The sequence below is a fragment of the Micrasema longulum genome, unplaced genomic scaffold (genome assembly GCF_059751315.1).
Source record: "Micrasema longulum isolate JH-2025_06_02 unplaced genomic scaffold, ASM5975131v1 h1tg000383l, whole genome shotgun sequence".
Lineage (NCBI taxonomy): Eukaryota > Metazoa > Arthropoda > Insecta > Trichoptera > Brachycentridae > Micrasema > Micrasema longulum.
In genome coordinates, this window is record NW_028277584.1 from 1,344,141 (window position 1) to 1,360,796 (window position 16,656).

Genomic DNA, 16,656 nt, shown 5'->3' on the forward strand with positions numbered 1-16,656 from the left:
GTGGTCACTTAAATTAGCCAAGACTTCCATATTATTCTCTTCTCAAAAATGTTTAACCTCTCTTTTGCAATAAGTTTTAATCTTAATAACTCCCCAGAAAGTGAAATCCTGTCTTGTCTACAAACATTTGGACAATATTTTTGATTTGACGTAAAAAGAAGTACTTATAAAAATTGAAACGTATTTTCAGACATTGCCTAGTGGGTAAAATAATTCAGCCAAATGAATCTCACCCACATCTTTTACTTAACAAGAGTCAACAGATAGAAGAGTTGAGAAAATATGTGGATGTTTAAACATAGGCAGAATGGTGAATGTTACACAGCGTGTAAAATGGCCACTTAAACCAGCCAATGACAGGTCATAAGCCTTGTATATGTCATATTCCTTCTCAAAAATGATTTTCCTCATTGTTGAATGAATTAATTGTTGTTTTATTTGTTCATTTAAGTAACTAAATAAGTAAAAATTGCTAGTTAAATGAATTCACTGAAAATAAATATTCACTTTTTATAGAAAAAAATATTTTCGAACCTTATCAAAAATTTAGATAAAATAATGTACTTTTACGTAATTACTGTGAACAAATTACGCCTCCGTATTTAAAATGATTCGTGATAAATTCTAGCACGTCAACACAGTATTTAAATTAGTTGATAAACATAATAACATAGAATGCTCAAGTTATTTATTACTCCATACAAGGTATATAGGCGTCCATCGATGCGATGGCGATTAGCAAATAAGGCCTGCGCGGGTTCTCTCAAACTCTACGATTTTGCGCGGCGCATAGCGCTCGTGACGGCGGAGTAATATGGATGTTTCTCGGTCGCCGGTTATGGGGGGTGACGTTTACATACCGATTTGTATCTGCGAAAATGACATTTACAAAGGGGTAGCTAAAATAATTGCTATCCTCAGGCCTAGCTGGAATCTCGAAAACGTGATTTATAAGGTTAATTCAAAATTTATGCCAAGACTTCCCGCGTTACGAATCGCAAAAGTGTACTCCAACTAGAATCCGATTCGCGCATGTTTTGACAAATTTCCGTGAAGATGTCAAATAAAATAATTGCCCTAATTTTCTTCCAGATTTTTACTGATGGTATAACAAATAAATTAGTCGGTTGCTTCTACAACTACAAAGACGAAATTGACATGAAAGATGTTGTGTTGGTGCGAATTTACGGAAATAAAACTGATTTACTTATTGACAGAAAAACAGAGTTGAGGTAGGTGATAATTTAATTATTTGAATTCTCACATTTTCTTTTTATAATAGTCCGATCTGGCTTTTACTTTCCGAAATTTCTTTGCTTGAAATTTGCTATGCTTACCTACATTATAAACCATTTTAGGGTTATCAGTAACTGTCAACTATGATAACTTTGGCCACTCAAAGTAACTTTAACCGGTCGTCGTCGGAGCAACTTTACCCAAAGTTCACCCAAGAGATTTACAATAGTTCTATTGAACACTTAAATACAACAATCAAATAAATACGCAATTATGTATATTTTTTTAACTTACGATCTAAAAACGTTTTTTGCTAGTATTATAAAACTTTTTTTAACTGGACCATTTTTACCTGGGCAAAGTTGGTGTAACAGCACGTTATATTATTACATCCATAGAATTAAGAATAGTCCAGAAACCGCATACGAGCATCAAATAGAAGGCGTCTAAACTACTCTTAAACGAGTAATTTTACGTTTTGACCCATTAGTTTCTTTATAGACGTCGCTCAGTACGCAACTCCCGATTTGAATTCAACTATGTCGTGTTGTGTCGTTTTAAAGTGTAGAAATGCTGCTGGGATCAACAAAAAACAGGATGGGATCACATTTCATGTGTATGTAGCAAATGCATATGTAAGTACCAAATGCATTACTCAATTTTTTTATTATTTTTCCACCAGTCAGATTGTCAAAGAAAATTGATATTTTGCTAGTGTTGCCAGGGTAGTAACTTTTTTACGCTACTTTTTATTAATAAAAACATTGGTTTTAGTTGATTTAGTGGAATTTTAGCTTCCCTGCTGATGAAAGAAGGAAAACGGAGTGAATAAAAATGAGATGAGTTTCGGAAACCAACAAAACGAAGCATAATTTGCTCAATGCATTTTGAGGAGAAATATTTTTATGACACAAAAGGTCATTTTTCTAAATGTAAAACTTTAATGATTAGTTCTGTTTCTAAAAGGCAAAATTACAAAAAGCTTACTCAACACAGGGGTAATTAAAACTATCGGGTAGACTGTATTGATATGTTCTTATTAAAAATGTATTATTTATAGGAATGGGGAAATGGGTAAAAAGTTTTACTGGACTCTTCATTAAAAAAAATCATTGATGTGTTTCTCTCGAAATTAATTAAAATGGCTTCCCTTGAACAGGGCATAAACTTTCAATTTCTTTATCTTTTATACAACATTTTTCGAAACCTGGCACCTCGGTATTGTGTATCTGAAAATTTAGTTTAACTTTCCAATCATGAATTAGCACTTTGCTCATCTAATGAGAGAACTAACGAAAATCGGACCTCTCGGATTTAACATGACATAAAAATATCCGTTTTAAATTTTTAAATTAAATAATTTTTGTTCAATTTTTTAAGTTCATAGTTCATTAATTCAATAACTCTTATTAAATGACCCTTTATTTATCTACTCTGTTGTATCAAGCAATGTTTCCGCGTGTGCAATAAAATTTCGGAGAAATTAACAAATAGCTTTTTTTTAAATATATAATTATCTTACATTTGTGTTATGGTTATATTTTTCGCGATCTGGCAACATTACGCGGCGGCTTCAAGTATACGCGCGGCGAAAGTAGGGCAGAGTGGCGGGATTTTGGACACATTCCGATGTATTCAAATATGATTCTACGCTCTCTTCTGGACTATTCTTAATTCTATGGTTACATCGGTAGGTTTTTTATTTAACTTTGAAACTTAAAAAAAAAAAACTACAGTTTAAAAAAAACTCATTGTGTGCACCTAACGGTGCATAGGGCACTGTATTAGCACTAAGACAGCTGAGTATCTAGAATCTAGGTCATTAAGTATTTTGTTTATTAGCGTGATGACAAGATGATCAGTCTTACGCTTCAGGTTGGCTATATGAAAATATTGCAGTGTAAAACCACCTTTAAACAAATATTTCAATAACCTTCCTTCTTCAACCACTACACTACAAGATGGACCTATCTCTAATCAATTTATTTTTTCAGGATTTTTATCTGAGAAAGCACTCTTTCCACACACCCAAAAACCGTTTTAAAGACTTCAAAGCCTTCCTCTCGGTTTCGCTCATACATAAATGAGTTACTTTTTTTAATTTTAATTTCGTAAACCACGATTTTAATTAAATTACACTCTTTCACTGCTTTCATTGTCCCTTTCACTGTGTGTTTAGCAACTTGTATAGAAGGCTTATGTCAGATATTCTCATTGTTCCTCATGGCCACATAAATGGTAGAATAAAAACTGTGTTAATAAGTTAATTTACTGTTTTAAATTAAGTTACAATAATCTATTTACACTATGATATTTTATATAAACTTAATAACAGCAATTTAAATTATTGTTACCATTTATTTATTTTTTCATTTCAAATAAAATTTATTAATACATTCAATAACCTATTTTGGCTTTTTAGGCTATAATAATATTTGGCTGATTTATATAGCGCCATTTTTGTAAAAAATCACCTCAAGGGCGCTTAGCAATTGTATATCTAAACTTACATTCTAACTAAACTTAAGTGATACATTATATTTCCAGATTTAAAATTGAGGGTATGATAGTTTAAAGAAGTGGGATTTTAGTTGGGATCTGAACTGAATGGGACTGTCGATGATTCGTAAGTTTGAAGGCAATTGGTTCCAGGCAGAGGGGCCGGCGGCGGCAAAAGCACGATCTCCAAATCTAGTGTTTGGGGAGCGCCGGATTTCAACAAGTTTTCCTCTTCCTGAATCAAATGCTGACCTAGAGTAGATTTTCTTTGACATGTATTTTCCCTAATACAAAGGTCCGATAGGTATTTTGGAGCCATTTCATGAAGGGATTTGAATACTGTCCAGCATAGCTTGTATTTTATTCTCTCTGGGCTTTTTAGCCAGTGCAAATCTCGAAGATGCCCGTGTTAAGCCCTTATAATTGACAAAAAATATATTTAAATAAACAATAATTACATATGATTTGACAGGTGCCGTGGCGCGATTGGTTAGACAGCTAACTGTGAAACTGACGTCGCGGGTTCAATTTCCGCCAGTTGAAAAAAAGAAATCCGAGAGCGATTTTTTCTCAACAATTGGACTGGGTGTTGTGGTGAATTTTTCATAAATTCCTTCCACATCTATTCTTTCCCACCTGCTTTTAATTCCTTTTGTAAAGAAAAAAGCAAATACAATATTAAAATTGTAATAACAATCCAATAAAAGAAACAACATTAAGTACTTTAAATCCGCGTTTCCCAACCTTTTTAAGTCCACAGACCGGCTTTTTGTTTATTGTTTTTTATTGTTATATTATAACAGGTATAGAAATAACAAATGACGCTTTTTTTAGTACAGGAATTTTAAAATGGGCTACAAGTATTTCTGCGGACCGGCAGAAAATCTCAACTGACCGGTACCGGTCAGCGGACCGGCGGTCGGGAAACGCTGCTTTAAATAATAATAAAATATAAATCATACGTATGTGGTTAAAATCATACACCAGTATACAAAATAGAAGAATCATTAAAATTAATAGAATATAATACAAAATCATAATTGTAATACTAATGGAAATAAAGAGTTAATTATAATAATTAATATTGTGACAAAATAACGGTCAATATGAAATTTTATTACAAAAAGAAGCGTCAAATTATGTAAAAGGGAAATACGATTATTCGATCATTATTATTGCTTATGCAACAAAGATATGATAAATAGTTTTATTTAAAGAATTTGCCTTGAACAACTTACTAAACTTGTTTCCATCGATGTGCTGCAGCCAATTATTTTGAAAAATTACTCCGTCGCTCTCCATACCAGTCACCAAAAGATTAATTCCATAATCATGCAATTAACACTGCTTATTTCGGGAGTATTAAACTTAATCAAGTCTCAGTGAAAAGACTGTTAGTACTACGGTTAAGGGCTAGAAAGGCAACACTAATTCCCTTTGATGGGAAGGGACAGCACAAAATATTTGTTCAGTTCATACCCAGAGACATTGAACTCCTTTGTCAAATTATAATTTACTAACCATTCTGCACATTCTTTTAAAGACTATAATTCCGCAAATAATATCAGTCACCATACGCACATAGCAGGGCACGCCCCTGGTGGGGTTTTTGATTTGGGAAGCAATTATATATAAGTAATTGGTACATAATATACACTGCCCTTAAGGAATTAAAGACAAATTAAATACAATATACATATGATTAGAAATAATAACAATAATTTTACATATCTAGTAATAAACTGTAATAAAAAATCAACCAACTTCCCTATATATACTATAATAAATATCTGCGAAGTATTTTGTGGCATTATATTTTATTTGATTAAAATGTAGTAAAACCAAAATAGATATTATCTTGTTAAAAAACACGACTTTTCAACAAAAAAGAATTGGTCATTATTTGAACCCGAAAAATCAACTTATGTAGTAGATTATAAACTTTTTTCTTATAACAAATCAACATTATATTATTGTAATGTTTGAATTAAATTCTTCATTTTATTTTGGATTCCAGTATGTGGAGTACCACCACAAAATAATAATTAAAATATTATGTTCAGCGCCAAAATACCAAAACCACATATCTGTGCTGCGTGGCGCGGCGTTGTGTTCGCATCGCATCTAAACTACATGGAAAATAATGTATTGGTATGTTTCGATTGCTTCCGTTACCTAGTGAGAATTTCAGTCTGCGCCTGCGTCCGGACTGCCCGTTCAGTACGGCGCTGGAACGAAATTTCAATTTGGTTCCATCGCGATCGTTCTTTGAATCTATACCCAGCCAGCCAGTACTCGCCGATCAGTACGCGCATGACAGTGCTGGTAAATGGATGTGCTGGGAGGTCACGTTGCTTTTTAACATCTTTTTATAAGGCGATAGTAAAATTCCTCCACAATTTATCGCAATTATTATTACATTATTTTTTTATAGTATCTTAATGTTAGGTTTGATGACTGATAATTAATTTACTAAACATGCTATTTTATAAAAATTATTTGCCAAAATGTAGGGGAACAATGGTTCCATGCGATTCATGAATGGACCGCGCATGGCACATAGGCACCCCTGAGAGCCTCCCATTTCTCAACCCAAGAGCTAACAAACTGAGTCAATAATCTGAAATTCCTACCATTATTAACTAAGTCTGAATTTTACCTGAGAGTAACCATCGAGTCAAAAACACTTGTCTATTGTTTTGATTCCATTTCACACACTCCGTTCTAAATATTTTTTTGAATATGCTAATATGTCTTCTTGCCCATACTGATCATCGTGGTTTCGAATTTGACAGGGTTAAGAACACCCTGTATGTTTTTACTATGTATACATAATATGTACAAAAAAGAAATAGAATAATTATGATTTCCTAACTCAGTAGATCAATAATGGTAATTCTGTCAGTCATTTGAATACATATTTCTGTACCATGGTACCCATATCTCCTTTGAGTGAAGGTCACCACTTTAGTCTAACTCGAGGGTATTTCATTATTGAAATAAAACTTCGAATATGATTACTTAATCTTGATCAAAATAATTTCAGTAATATTAAAGTACTACACAAAGCTGGGTTGGCACCCAGTCTTTACGCTGTGTTTGAGAATGGATTGGCTTATCAATATGTGTCTGGTGTCACCCTTACTGTAGAAAGTATTTTGCTACCCGCAGTATGGAAATTGGTTGCACACCAGATGGCCTTGATGCACAAAGTACAAAAGGATGATGAGGTAACAATTACTATACCTTAATTATTTGTATAAACTTACATACACTTTTAGATGCTTATTTATAGAGGAGAGCGTATAAAAAAGGTTTTCTTATGCGCGGTAAAAATTAGATCATTATATGAAAAAAAATCCAAACGAAATTTGAACGACGTCACTAGTTTTTCCGAATTAAGCAATGATAGATTTCCGGTTTGCCGGAAACCAATTCACCAATCTGTAGAAATCCCGAAGAGAACTTTTAATGTCACACGCGGAGTAATTACATAACTTTAAAAAAATCATAGCGCTGATAATAATACTTGAAAATATTAAAAAATTGCTTAGTTTGATAGTCTATCAACAAATAAGAAAATCACAAAAATTAAGTTTTAAAAAATATCAAAAAGTAATTTGGTTCAGGTTGTGGTCCCATGGGTAGTGCCGTGCACTCCGGATCAGAAGGCCCGTGATTCAAACCCCCCTCTAACACAACTTGTTTCCCATTTTCTAACAGTTATTTATGATTAAAATAAAATGGTCCCAAAATTGAAATATTTCGATGAATTATAAGAAGGCAAATTTTTCTTAGAAAAAAGAATAATGCCCATTGGATCTGCGGTTTATAAATTTTAAACTGCATTCACCACGAAACAATATAAACTATAATCTTTTCTTATATACATTGAATTTACTTAAAATTAGTGATAGAAGAATAATATATGATCTGTTTTTTTGTATAAAGTTGTAAATAATATTTTTGATGTTCTTGATTTGGTCAAATATATCCATTTCAATGTGCCTAATAGGTCAATGAGACATTATATTTATTTTAGATATACTAATATATCTAAGTCAAATTCACACATTAATTCTCTGTTCCCGAGAATTCACTCTCTCGCGAACAAACACACAGATGACCAAAAGATATGTATTTACTATAACTTTATCAAACTTCAAGAACCAATTATTCTTAAATATTCTGAATAATAATTGAGTTTCTTGTATTTTTATTTGTTTTTTTTTATATTTTAAATTGTATTTTTATATTTGTAAATTGTTTATAACCTCTGTATTTGTAATAGTCCTTTTAGCTTTAGTAAATAAAATAACCTTTCATCACTTTTTGGGTAATTTTTCAATATCAGATTTCTAGAATTCCTTAGATTAAGGGATTTTCATTTTTTGATCTGACAAAAATAGCATACAATAATGCATTACTGTTCTTCATCAATATTGTTGGTATTGAAATTGATTATTTAAATAATGGTAAAAATAATGAACATCTAAAAATGTATTAATCTTAATATTCACAATTCACAACAACAACAAAATATGTGTTCACTTCACTCTGTCTCTCAACATTTACTGACTAAAATAGGGTGTCAAAACATTTTGATTTATTTTCAGTCCCCCTTATATTTTATAACAAAATATTGAGTATCAATACATTAAAATAAAAAAATTACATTTTACATGTTTGCCAATGGGAGTCAGTGGCAAACAAGCTCCCGACTTGTAGATCTATTGTGACTGGTCATGGCAAATTAGTTCTCGCCCTCACATAATATATTGATAATTTCAGATTCATATAAAAGCATGAGATCTGTAATAAAACATGTTCAAGAAGTTACTAAAAAAATAGTTTATCACCAAAATTGTGATAAAGTTATACTGACATTGACCTGAAATCAGTGTTTTTAAATAATTGAAGCACATTTTTATTAGGTTCAATAGATTGTCAATTTATATATCCAAAGATTTGTATATCAAATAATATTAACATAATTTTATGCATGTATGTACAATGTACATACTTAAATAAATCGGTATACCTATAATCGGTTCAAGGCGCACGGAAGGAATGCGAATGTGCTGTAACGCTGTTCGGTTGATATTAGATGAAAATTAGCTCTTCAATATTCACAAATAAATTATATTCTTGAATATCGAGCCCAATTTCTATCAAAACTCAACCAGCAGTGTCAAAACGCATTACCACATTTCTTCCATGCGCCTTGAACGTAGACCCTGTATATACGTATGTTTCATAACATTGTTGACCAAAGTAATTTAAATCTAATTGGTAGGTTCCTCTTTGATGTGTAAAAATTTAATATAAAGACTTTTATGAAGGTTATATTATGAAGGTTAAAATAATATTGCCTGAAAATTATACATAGGTGTGTTCAATTACAAATGTCAGCTTGCAACAGAGATAAAATATTTATTATTAATATTAATATTTGGTTGTTTCAGTTTTCTTAGGATAACAATATGTATATATTATATTTTTATAGATAACTCCAAAACCAGTGTTGTGGTCCAAAATAGATAAATTTCTAAGTCTTGTACCTGAAACATATGCAAATGCTGCCCAACAGATAAGGTAGGTAATGTACACCCATTTCAAAGGGAAACATAAAAAATATGTATTATGTTTTGGATTGTCATTGTATCTTAACTATCTTGGTCTTATCATATTTAATGACTGACTATCTTGTAAATTAAATGTTGCGATTTACAGATATGAAGAAATTATCAAACCACTCCATGAACTGAAAAAAGAACTTCAAAGATTAAAATCCCATCTCATCAATCTAGATAGCCCGGTAGTGTTTGCTCACAACGATTTGTTACTTGGGAATATTATCTACAATGAAAAGAAGAAAAAGGTCACTTTTATTGATTATGAATATGCAGATTACAATTACCAAGCATTTGATATAGGCAACCATTTTGCAGAATTTGTAGGTAAGTTCAACATACTGAAAACTTCTTTTATTTAGCTTTCCAGGTTCGGGGCTTCTTTTTTCTTCTGGGTTCGTAACAATTGAATTTTCGAATGGCGGTGTTGTTAATCCTAGCCCCGAACCCCAACCCAGAAGACTAGAGTTTTCTGTAGGTGTACAGTTTTTCTTTACTTGGCAAATCTGTACATGAAAAAAATTCTTTTACTTTTTAAATAAGACTATAATAATGACTTTGACGCTAGGCAGGTCATGTCATAAGAATAGACCACTGACCATCTAAATGCTCCTATATAACAAGATGGTAGTTGGGTTGTTTGGAGAAGAATCCCGCGCCCTTGGGCACCAGGAACTAGAGAGACTGCTAAAAATATGGACAAGTGAAGTTTCCTGGGGGCGGCCAGAGGTTGTAGTGTCCGTGATAATTGTGATAACAATTTTTTTTTTAATATACGGCTAGCTGGGCTATTTAAACTATTATTAATTTACATATGTATGTCATATATTTTGTGAACTGAATTATCACAGTAAATTCTATTAACACCCCGGAGTGCAATGGCGATGATACTAGTTTCTCATATGGGGGTTCTAAGTTCAAATACTAGTAAGACTTTAAATGACCAAATGTGATTTCTTTCGAGTGTGGGTGTTATGTGATGCAATTCCCCATTATTATGTGCCTCTTGACCTGCTTTGATGCTAAATGTAATTTAATAATAATTTTAATGAAGGGTGTACAATGCATTGTTCTACCAATAACGCATGGATGATGCAGATCTTTTGTGTTAAATACAAAAAAAACATATGTTAGAAATCATGATTTACCAGAGTTATTTGAGCAGCCATGATTCTTCTAAACTAGATAGCACCTCGTCACAAGCATCTGAATATCTTATTGAAGTATCTCTCTGTATCTGGAAATATTTTTTGTAGGTGTTTGCATTTGCATATATGTATTTATTGGTTTGGTTTTTCTAGGTTTATCAGAAATTGATTACGCGCGATATCCTTCGAAAGAATTTCAACTGTGCTGGTTAGCAGAATACCTGGAATCCTTTTTAGACCGGGAAGTATCATCACCTGAAGTAGAAGAGCTTTATAAACAAGTCAACCAATTTGTTCTGGCATCACATTTCTTATGGGGTGTTTGGGCACTTATACAAGCGGAATATTCTACTATTGACTTCGACTTTATTGAGTTAGTATTCTTATTATATATATTTATAATCTATATGAAATTATTATTCGTAGTATATTATTTATTGTATATTATATTATTATTTATTGAAATCAAAATTTTCGAAGATAATTTAAAATATACCTTATTTATTTAAAAAATACAATACCCTTGCCCCGAATATCAAGAAAAAAGTCAACCAACTTTATGTGTACCTTAATAGTTTATAAAAATTTCAAGGGGTCTGATCAACGGAGTACAAAACTAATGAAACACTTAAATGTATTTTTTTAAATCACGTCCCTCACGCCATTTCATTTTCCCATTGACTAAATTATAAAATCCCCTAAAAATTTATAATGGTTTTCATTTTTCAGATATGCTGCAGTACGATTCAACGAATATTATGATAAAAAGAGCACTTCTTTATTTTCGAACCCAAAACTAGTTGATATTTATTATTATCATTAGATGTATGTATATAATATGCAATGAGAAACTCATTTCTAGTTTTAAAATACGCTTTATTGTTTAGATATTACATTTTTTAAATTTCATTATAAATGGTTACCATAAATATGTTGTGGATGTTCAAACCTTCCTAGGCTAAATATTGGAATTTAACTCTCTCAGCATTTCATCTAAGGAAAGCAATACCTCATCAGAGACGAAGAAAATAATTTTACAGATGTTTCCCATGAAGAAGTACCAAATAAAATAGAAAGCATACGTGCTTTGATTGTTTATATTTGTACAGCTTCTGAAAATTTTGGAGATGTAGAAATCTTAAACATTAGACAGAATATGTAAATCAGTTAATGACAAGGTCAAATCCCTAGATTTTTTTTATTTAAAAAATTATTTATTACCCTTACGAATTATTACATTCATTTTACAAAAATAATATTTAATTTTTTATTCATACTCTGTTGTTGATTATAATATTTTTTACATCTTTTGAAAAGTTTGTCTGAGTCTTTTGTTTAGTTTTGCCTCGATTGTCCTTGTCTCGTTTTGGAATGTTGTATGTGATATTGTTGTGATATTCTTGTATTATGTCCACGTTTATTACTTTTTTTTTCAAGTTTTAGTTCTTTGTCTACAATGATATCAGTGGCTAACTTATGAATATTTTTTTAAGATTCTAATTGAAAAATTTCATTAACATTTCATTTCTACATTCTATTATTTCTTATCTCAGTTGAGATATCTATAAAAGTTTTATCTATTTCCTTTGTCTCTGTTGAGATATTAACCTCGTTACCATTAAATTAAAACTAACTAACTAACTTAACCTATCTGAAAAAAAAATTTTTAAATGCAATTAGTTCTTAGACTCCCCACAACATTCATTGGTAGAGTTTAGATTATTGACAAGTACTCACTCTTTGAGGCCCTCAATTTTATGTTTGCTACATTTAAATTGTAACACTGTGATAATCATGATTCGAATCTAAAATATGAAATAATTGTTAACAAGTATGCAACAGTCGGCTATCGCTGACCCATCTCAAAGAAAAATTATTTTTATATTATTATTTTTACTTGTATAAATATAAACTTTAATATCATTGATCATATTACCTAAAAGGTCGTAAATGTGTATAATGCTATTAAGTACTTTTTTTTAAATATGTCCTAATCAAAATTCTTTCTTCTAAAAGTTTAGTTTTACTTACTTACATATTTCAACAATATATTTTTTTTTTTAATACATTGCATTATATTATCATCATCATCATCATCATTATTCCCTTTCCGCACCTAATGGTGCATAGGGCACTGCATTGTACACCAATCGCAGCGTATCTTGATAAAAAAAATTGTTACATGAAGGTAAGATGATCAGTCTTACGCTTCAGGTACCAGTCCAGGGGCTATGAAATATTCTAGTGTGAAAACACCCTTTTAAATAAATATTTCATATCAGCCATGTCGGGAATCCAACCCAAGACCTCTTGCATGGCAGGCTAACGCGCTGACCATTACACCACTAGGCCGACAAATATTATAAAAATAATGTTTATTATTACAAATTCTAGAATACAGAAGAGTGATATAATGTATTTTACATTCCATTGGTTTGTGGGGATTACTTCTTTTTTAAGATTGACCGTCAAACTATTTTTTGACTATATTTTTACTAGATAAATTTCATTTGGAATAAAATATCTCAATTACAAAAAGGAAAATTTTAAGACAGTAAAATCAGGAATTTACAAAATGGAAACCTAATATCAAAACATTGAAAATTAATTTATTCCCTTCACAACATTAGCAACAATGAGGAAGTTTAGTGTTTTTTTATTTGTTAATAGACTATTAAAATAAACCATTTTTTTTTTTCAGTTTTTATGTATCAGCACTATAATTTTTTTAAGTTTTGTATTTCTGAAATTACTCCGCGTGTGATTCATATGAACTAGTGACGTCGTTCAAAATAGTAGTTGTTTTTATTAAAATATTTTTTATTATTTTTTTGTAGATTTTCAGGAAACTTTGCCATAAAATTTAATGCTCTAATTTTTACCGCACATAAGAAAATATTATTTGTATCCAATTTCCAATAGAGCTGAAGTTCCTCATTCATAACCTTAGCTAAAATAATGTGTCACCGAAGTTATAATATAAGTGAAAAATATTTTTTTGTTATGTTCATTTTTCATTTATCAAGAAAATCTATTTTTTCTACCTCGGCTTCTTTTGCTTTCTCTGAATAGGTTTTAACATTTTGGCATGTGAAAAATATTTATTTAAAAACGATTCGATAAGATCTTGTTGGGCCCTCCTAAGCAAATTATGTAATTTAATATAATTGTTGTATCCATTATGTATTTCTATAATTCCAAGTAACAAAAAATGTCAGCCTTTGACTTTAAAAGACTTGTTACAATCCTCAAATGATGAAATTTTACCTTTAAAATATTTGCATAAGAATTGTGATAATATGTTATTAAATTCTAGTCGCAAGTCACAAGTTATAACTACTAACTACGTGTAAAAATATATCAATTTGAAACTGTTTATTATTGATATTGGTTTAGAGTTTAGACCTATGCTTTGTATTAAAATTGTAGTTAAATATTACAATTATTAGAACAGTTTTTAACCATATTGTTTAATAAAGCTATGGTGCTAAATTAAAAATTATCACAACTACTTTATTGTCAAAGTTGTACACGTACTAGATGTTTAATAATAATAAAATATTAACTTAGAAACCATTAATTTGTTCAAATTTAATAATCACCTTTAAATGAATTTCTTGTATGTTACAATATAAGGGGTTGGGGATACAAGAATATGATATTTTAATTTAAGATTGGAACTGTTGATTACATATCATTGTTATAACTATAAATTAAAATTCCATTTCTCACGCAGACTTATTTTTCTTGTGACTTCACACTTATTGTAACAGAATTTTGCACTAAAATAAATCCAAATAAATGTTGTTAATGGCATGTTACCAGTTTTCTTGCTAAGAAGAACCAAAGAAAACAATTCTAAAAATAAATATTTTTGCAATTCACAAACCCCTTAGTAACATCCAAGAACTTGATTATTAAATCTTGCAATTTTATTATGTACCAACCAAAATTTCTTAATCTAATTATTAGCCGGTTTCACTGTTTTGTAGCACCAATGAAAAATGATAGTGAAATGACACTTACACCATTAACAAATAAATCTTGAAATGAAAACTTTAAAAATTAATCACATTTACAGTGATATTTTTTAAAGAATTTAAAAAATAACATTCCAATATAACATGTCCAAATGACATACCCACTATTAAACTAAAAATCATGTGTGTCTTACCATCTATTATATTAAATTTATAAAATAAGAAAAAATGTGATTACTAAAATACGTTTTAATTTTTATTAAGTCATAATTTTTATTACCATTTTTACTTTTGATTACATGTTTACGTTAAACCAATAAGGATTGTTTATCCATTACATCTTATTCTATTTCAAAGAGAACCAGGTAATTTAATTTTATGGCAAGACTAAAATATTCCAAAATTTACTCACAGTTTTTATAAATTTAATTTGGTAATTATAATATAAACTCAATTATGCATATAATAGGGATCAATGTAAACTAAATTAATTAAACCAATCATTGAACATTCTTTATGTTTTTATTCAAACTTACTTTTTTATTAAATAAACTGAATTGAAAAAAACACAATGTTTTTTTTTCAATTATAAGATGTCGTTTCTTTTATTCCCAAACATAATTTAAGAATTAAAATTCAAGCTCAATATCTGAAAAAATTCAGCCATATATGTTGTATTTACTCAGGTTACATTTTCTGTAAAATTATTTTTTAAATAAAAATGTTCAAATAAAATTATATCGAATGTACCTATTGTATAAACATTTTCTTTTGTAAACTATGTATTTGTATTTTATATTGGATTAAATAAATAAAAACTGCAAACAACCAAACTTCGTTAGCCATGACTTGTTTTCTTGAAAATTTGCATATCATGAAGACTTTGATTCTAACAATCACATTAACTAGAAAATATTATAATATAGTCATATAAAGTTCATTTTATGTATGTTTTTTGTGGGTAGGTGGCCATTTTGGTGTTTTGGTAATAAAAATTGTTCGCTATTGTTGAATCGACTGAATAAGTCCGTAAATAAATCAAATGTTCTGGATAGAGGGAGATGATGATAAAACAAATAAGGTGTATTTAAAGTAATTCTAAACTGAGTTTGAAGATATAAAAAATGGTGTATTTTTGGCTTATTTTTCTTTTTTTAATTGTTAAGGGCAGCACAATATACAAAATCAATAAAATTCCTGTAAGACATAAAACAAATGTCTATTTAACATCAGTCAGAGACTGTGGATTGACCTGGACTGACCCAGACTGTTCATTTTATGACCCAGGACTGGACCAGACTGGACCATTGATTTGCATTGATTATATTGATTGACCATAGTTTTTTTTTTCTTCATTTATTGTTATATATTTTGCTATATTTATTTTCCTTGGAGTATTCTACCAAGACATGATAATATAGTAACAAGTTAAAACAAGTTACACAAATTGACATACGAGAATTTACAAATTACTATGAGAAAATATAATACATACTGACTGTAACGTAGAATTATAATATGCAGATGGAGCGTAGAATCGTCATCCAAAAAATCGTCGATCGCCCCCAACTTTGCTCCACTTTCGCCGCGTGCATGCGTGAAGTCGCCGCATAATGTTGCCAGATCGCGAACATTATTATCATAACACAAATGTAAGATAATTATATTTTCAACTCGATGGGTGCTGTCGGGTAAAAATCCTGAAAAGAGAAATCGAGTGGAGAGAAGTCCGCCTTGTAGTGTAGTGGTTGGCACCTTCGCCTACCATGCTTGAGGTCCTAGATTCGATTCCTGACATTCCTGACAGGATGGATATGAAATATTAGTTTTAAAGGTGATTCTACACTAATTTTTTCATCGTTCCTTGAACTGGCGCCTGGAGATTAAGATAGTTCACCTTACCTTACATGTAACGAAAGCAATCCATGTAAGCTGCAATTGAAATTCAAATGTAGTGCCTTTTACATCGGGGGGGTGCGGATAGAGAGGGAAATGATAATATTTGAAAATCTATGAATAATGGTGAAAATTAAAAAGAAACTATAATAAAAATAACTAGCCCTTTTTTATCACATTGATTAGGTACCTCATCAGGAGTTCTTGATTCACCTAACACAGGAGAATATATATTTTGTTCCATTTTCAAAGAAGAAATTTTCT

At 30.4% G+C, this 16,656-nt stretch overlaps 1 protein-coding gene across 1 annotated transcript; it reads left to right on the top strand.

The window, feature by feature from the left end:
• The first annotated feature begins 754 nt into the window (after positions 1-754).
• On the top strand, positions 755-15,329 carry eas (ethanolamine kinase 1). The gene is made up of 7 exons (XM_088225718.1): positions 755-955; positions 1,093-1,232; positions 6,782-6,965; positions 9,242-9,330; positions 9,469-9,695; positions 10,670-10,889; positions 11,246-15,329. The coding sequence occupies exons 1-7, from the start codon at positions 815-817 to the stop codon at positions 11,337-11,339; spliced, it is 1,095 nt and encodes a 364-aa protein (XP_088081844.1). The 5' UTR covers positions 755-814; the 3' UTR covers positions 11,340-15,329.
• Positions 15,330-16,656: the final 1,327 nt, after the last annotated feature.

What these genes read in the sequence shown, in the direction of transcription:
- eas (XM_088225718.1), top strand. Translation starts at nt 815, where the DNA reads ATGGATGTTTCTCGGTCGCCGGTTATGGGGGGTGACGTTTACATACCG. An exon ending in GACAGAAAAACAGAGTTGAG is followed by an intron (nt 1,233 to 6,781) that starts GTAGGTGATAAT and finishes AAATAATTTCAG; the next exon opens with TAATATTAAAGTACTACACA. An exon ending in AATGCTGCCCAACAGATAAG is followed by an intron (nt 9,331 to 9,468) that starts GTAGGTAATGTA and finishes TGCGATTTACAG; the next exon opens with ATATGAAGAAATTATCAAAC.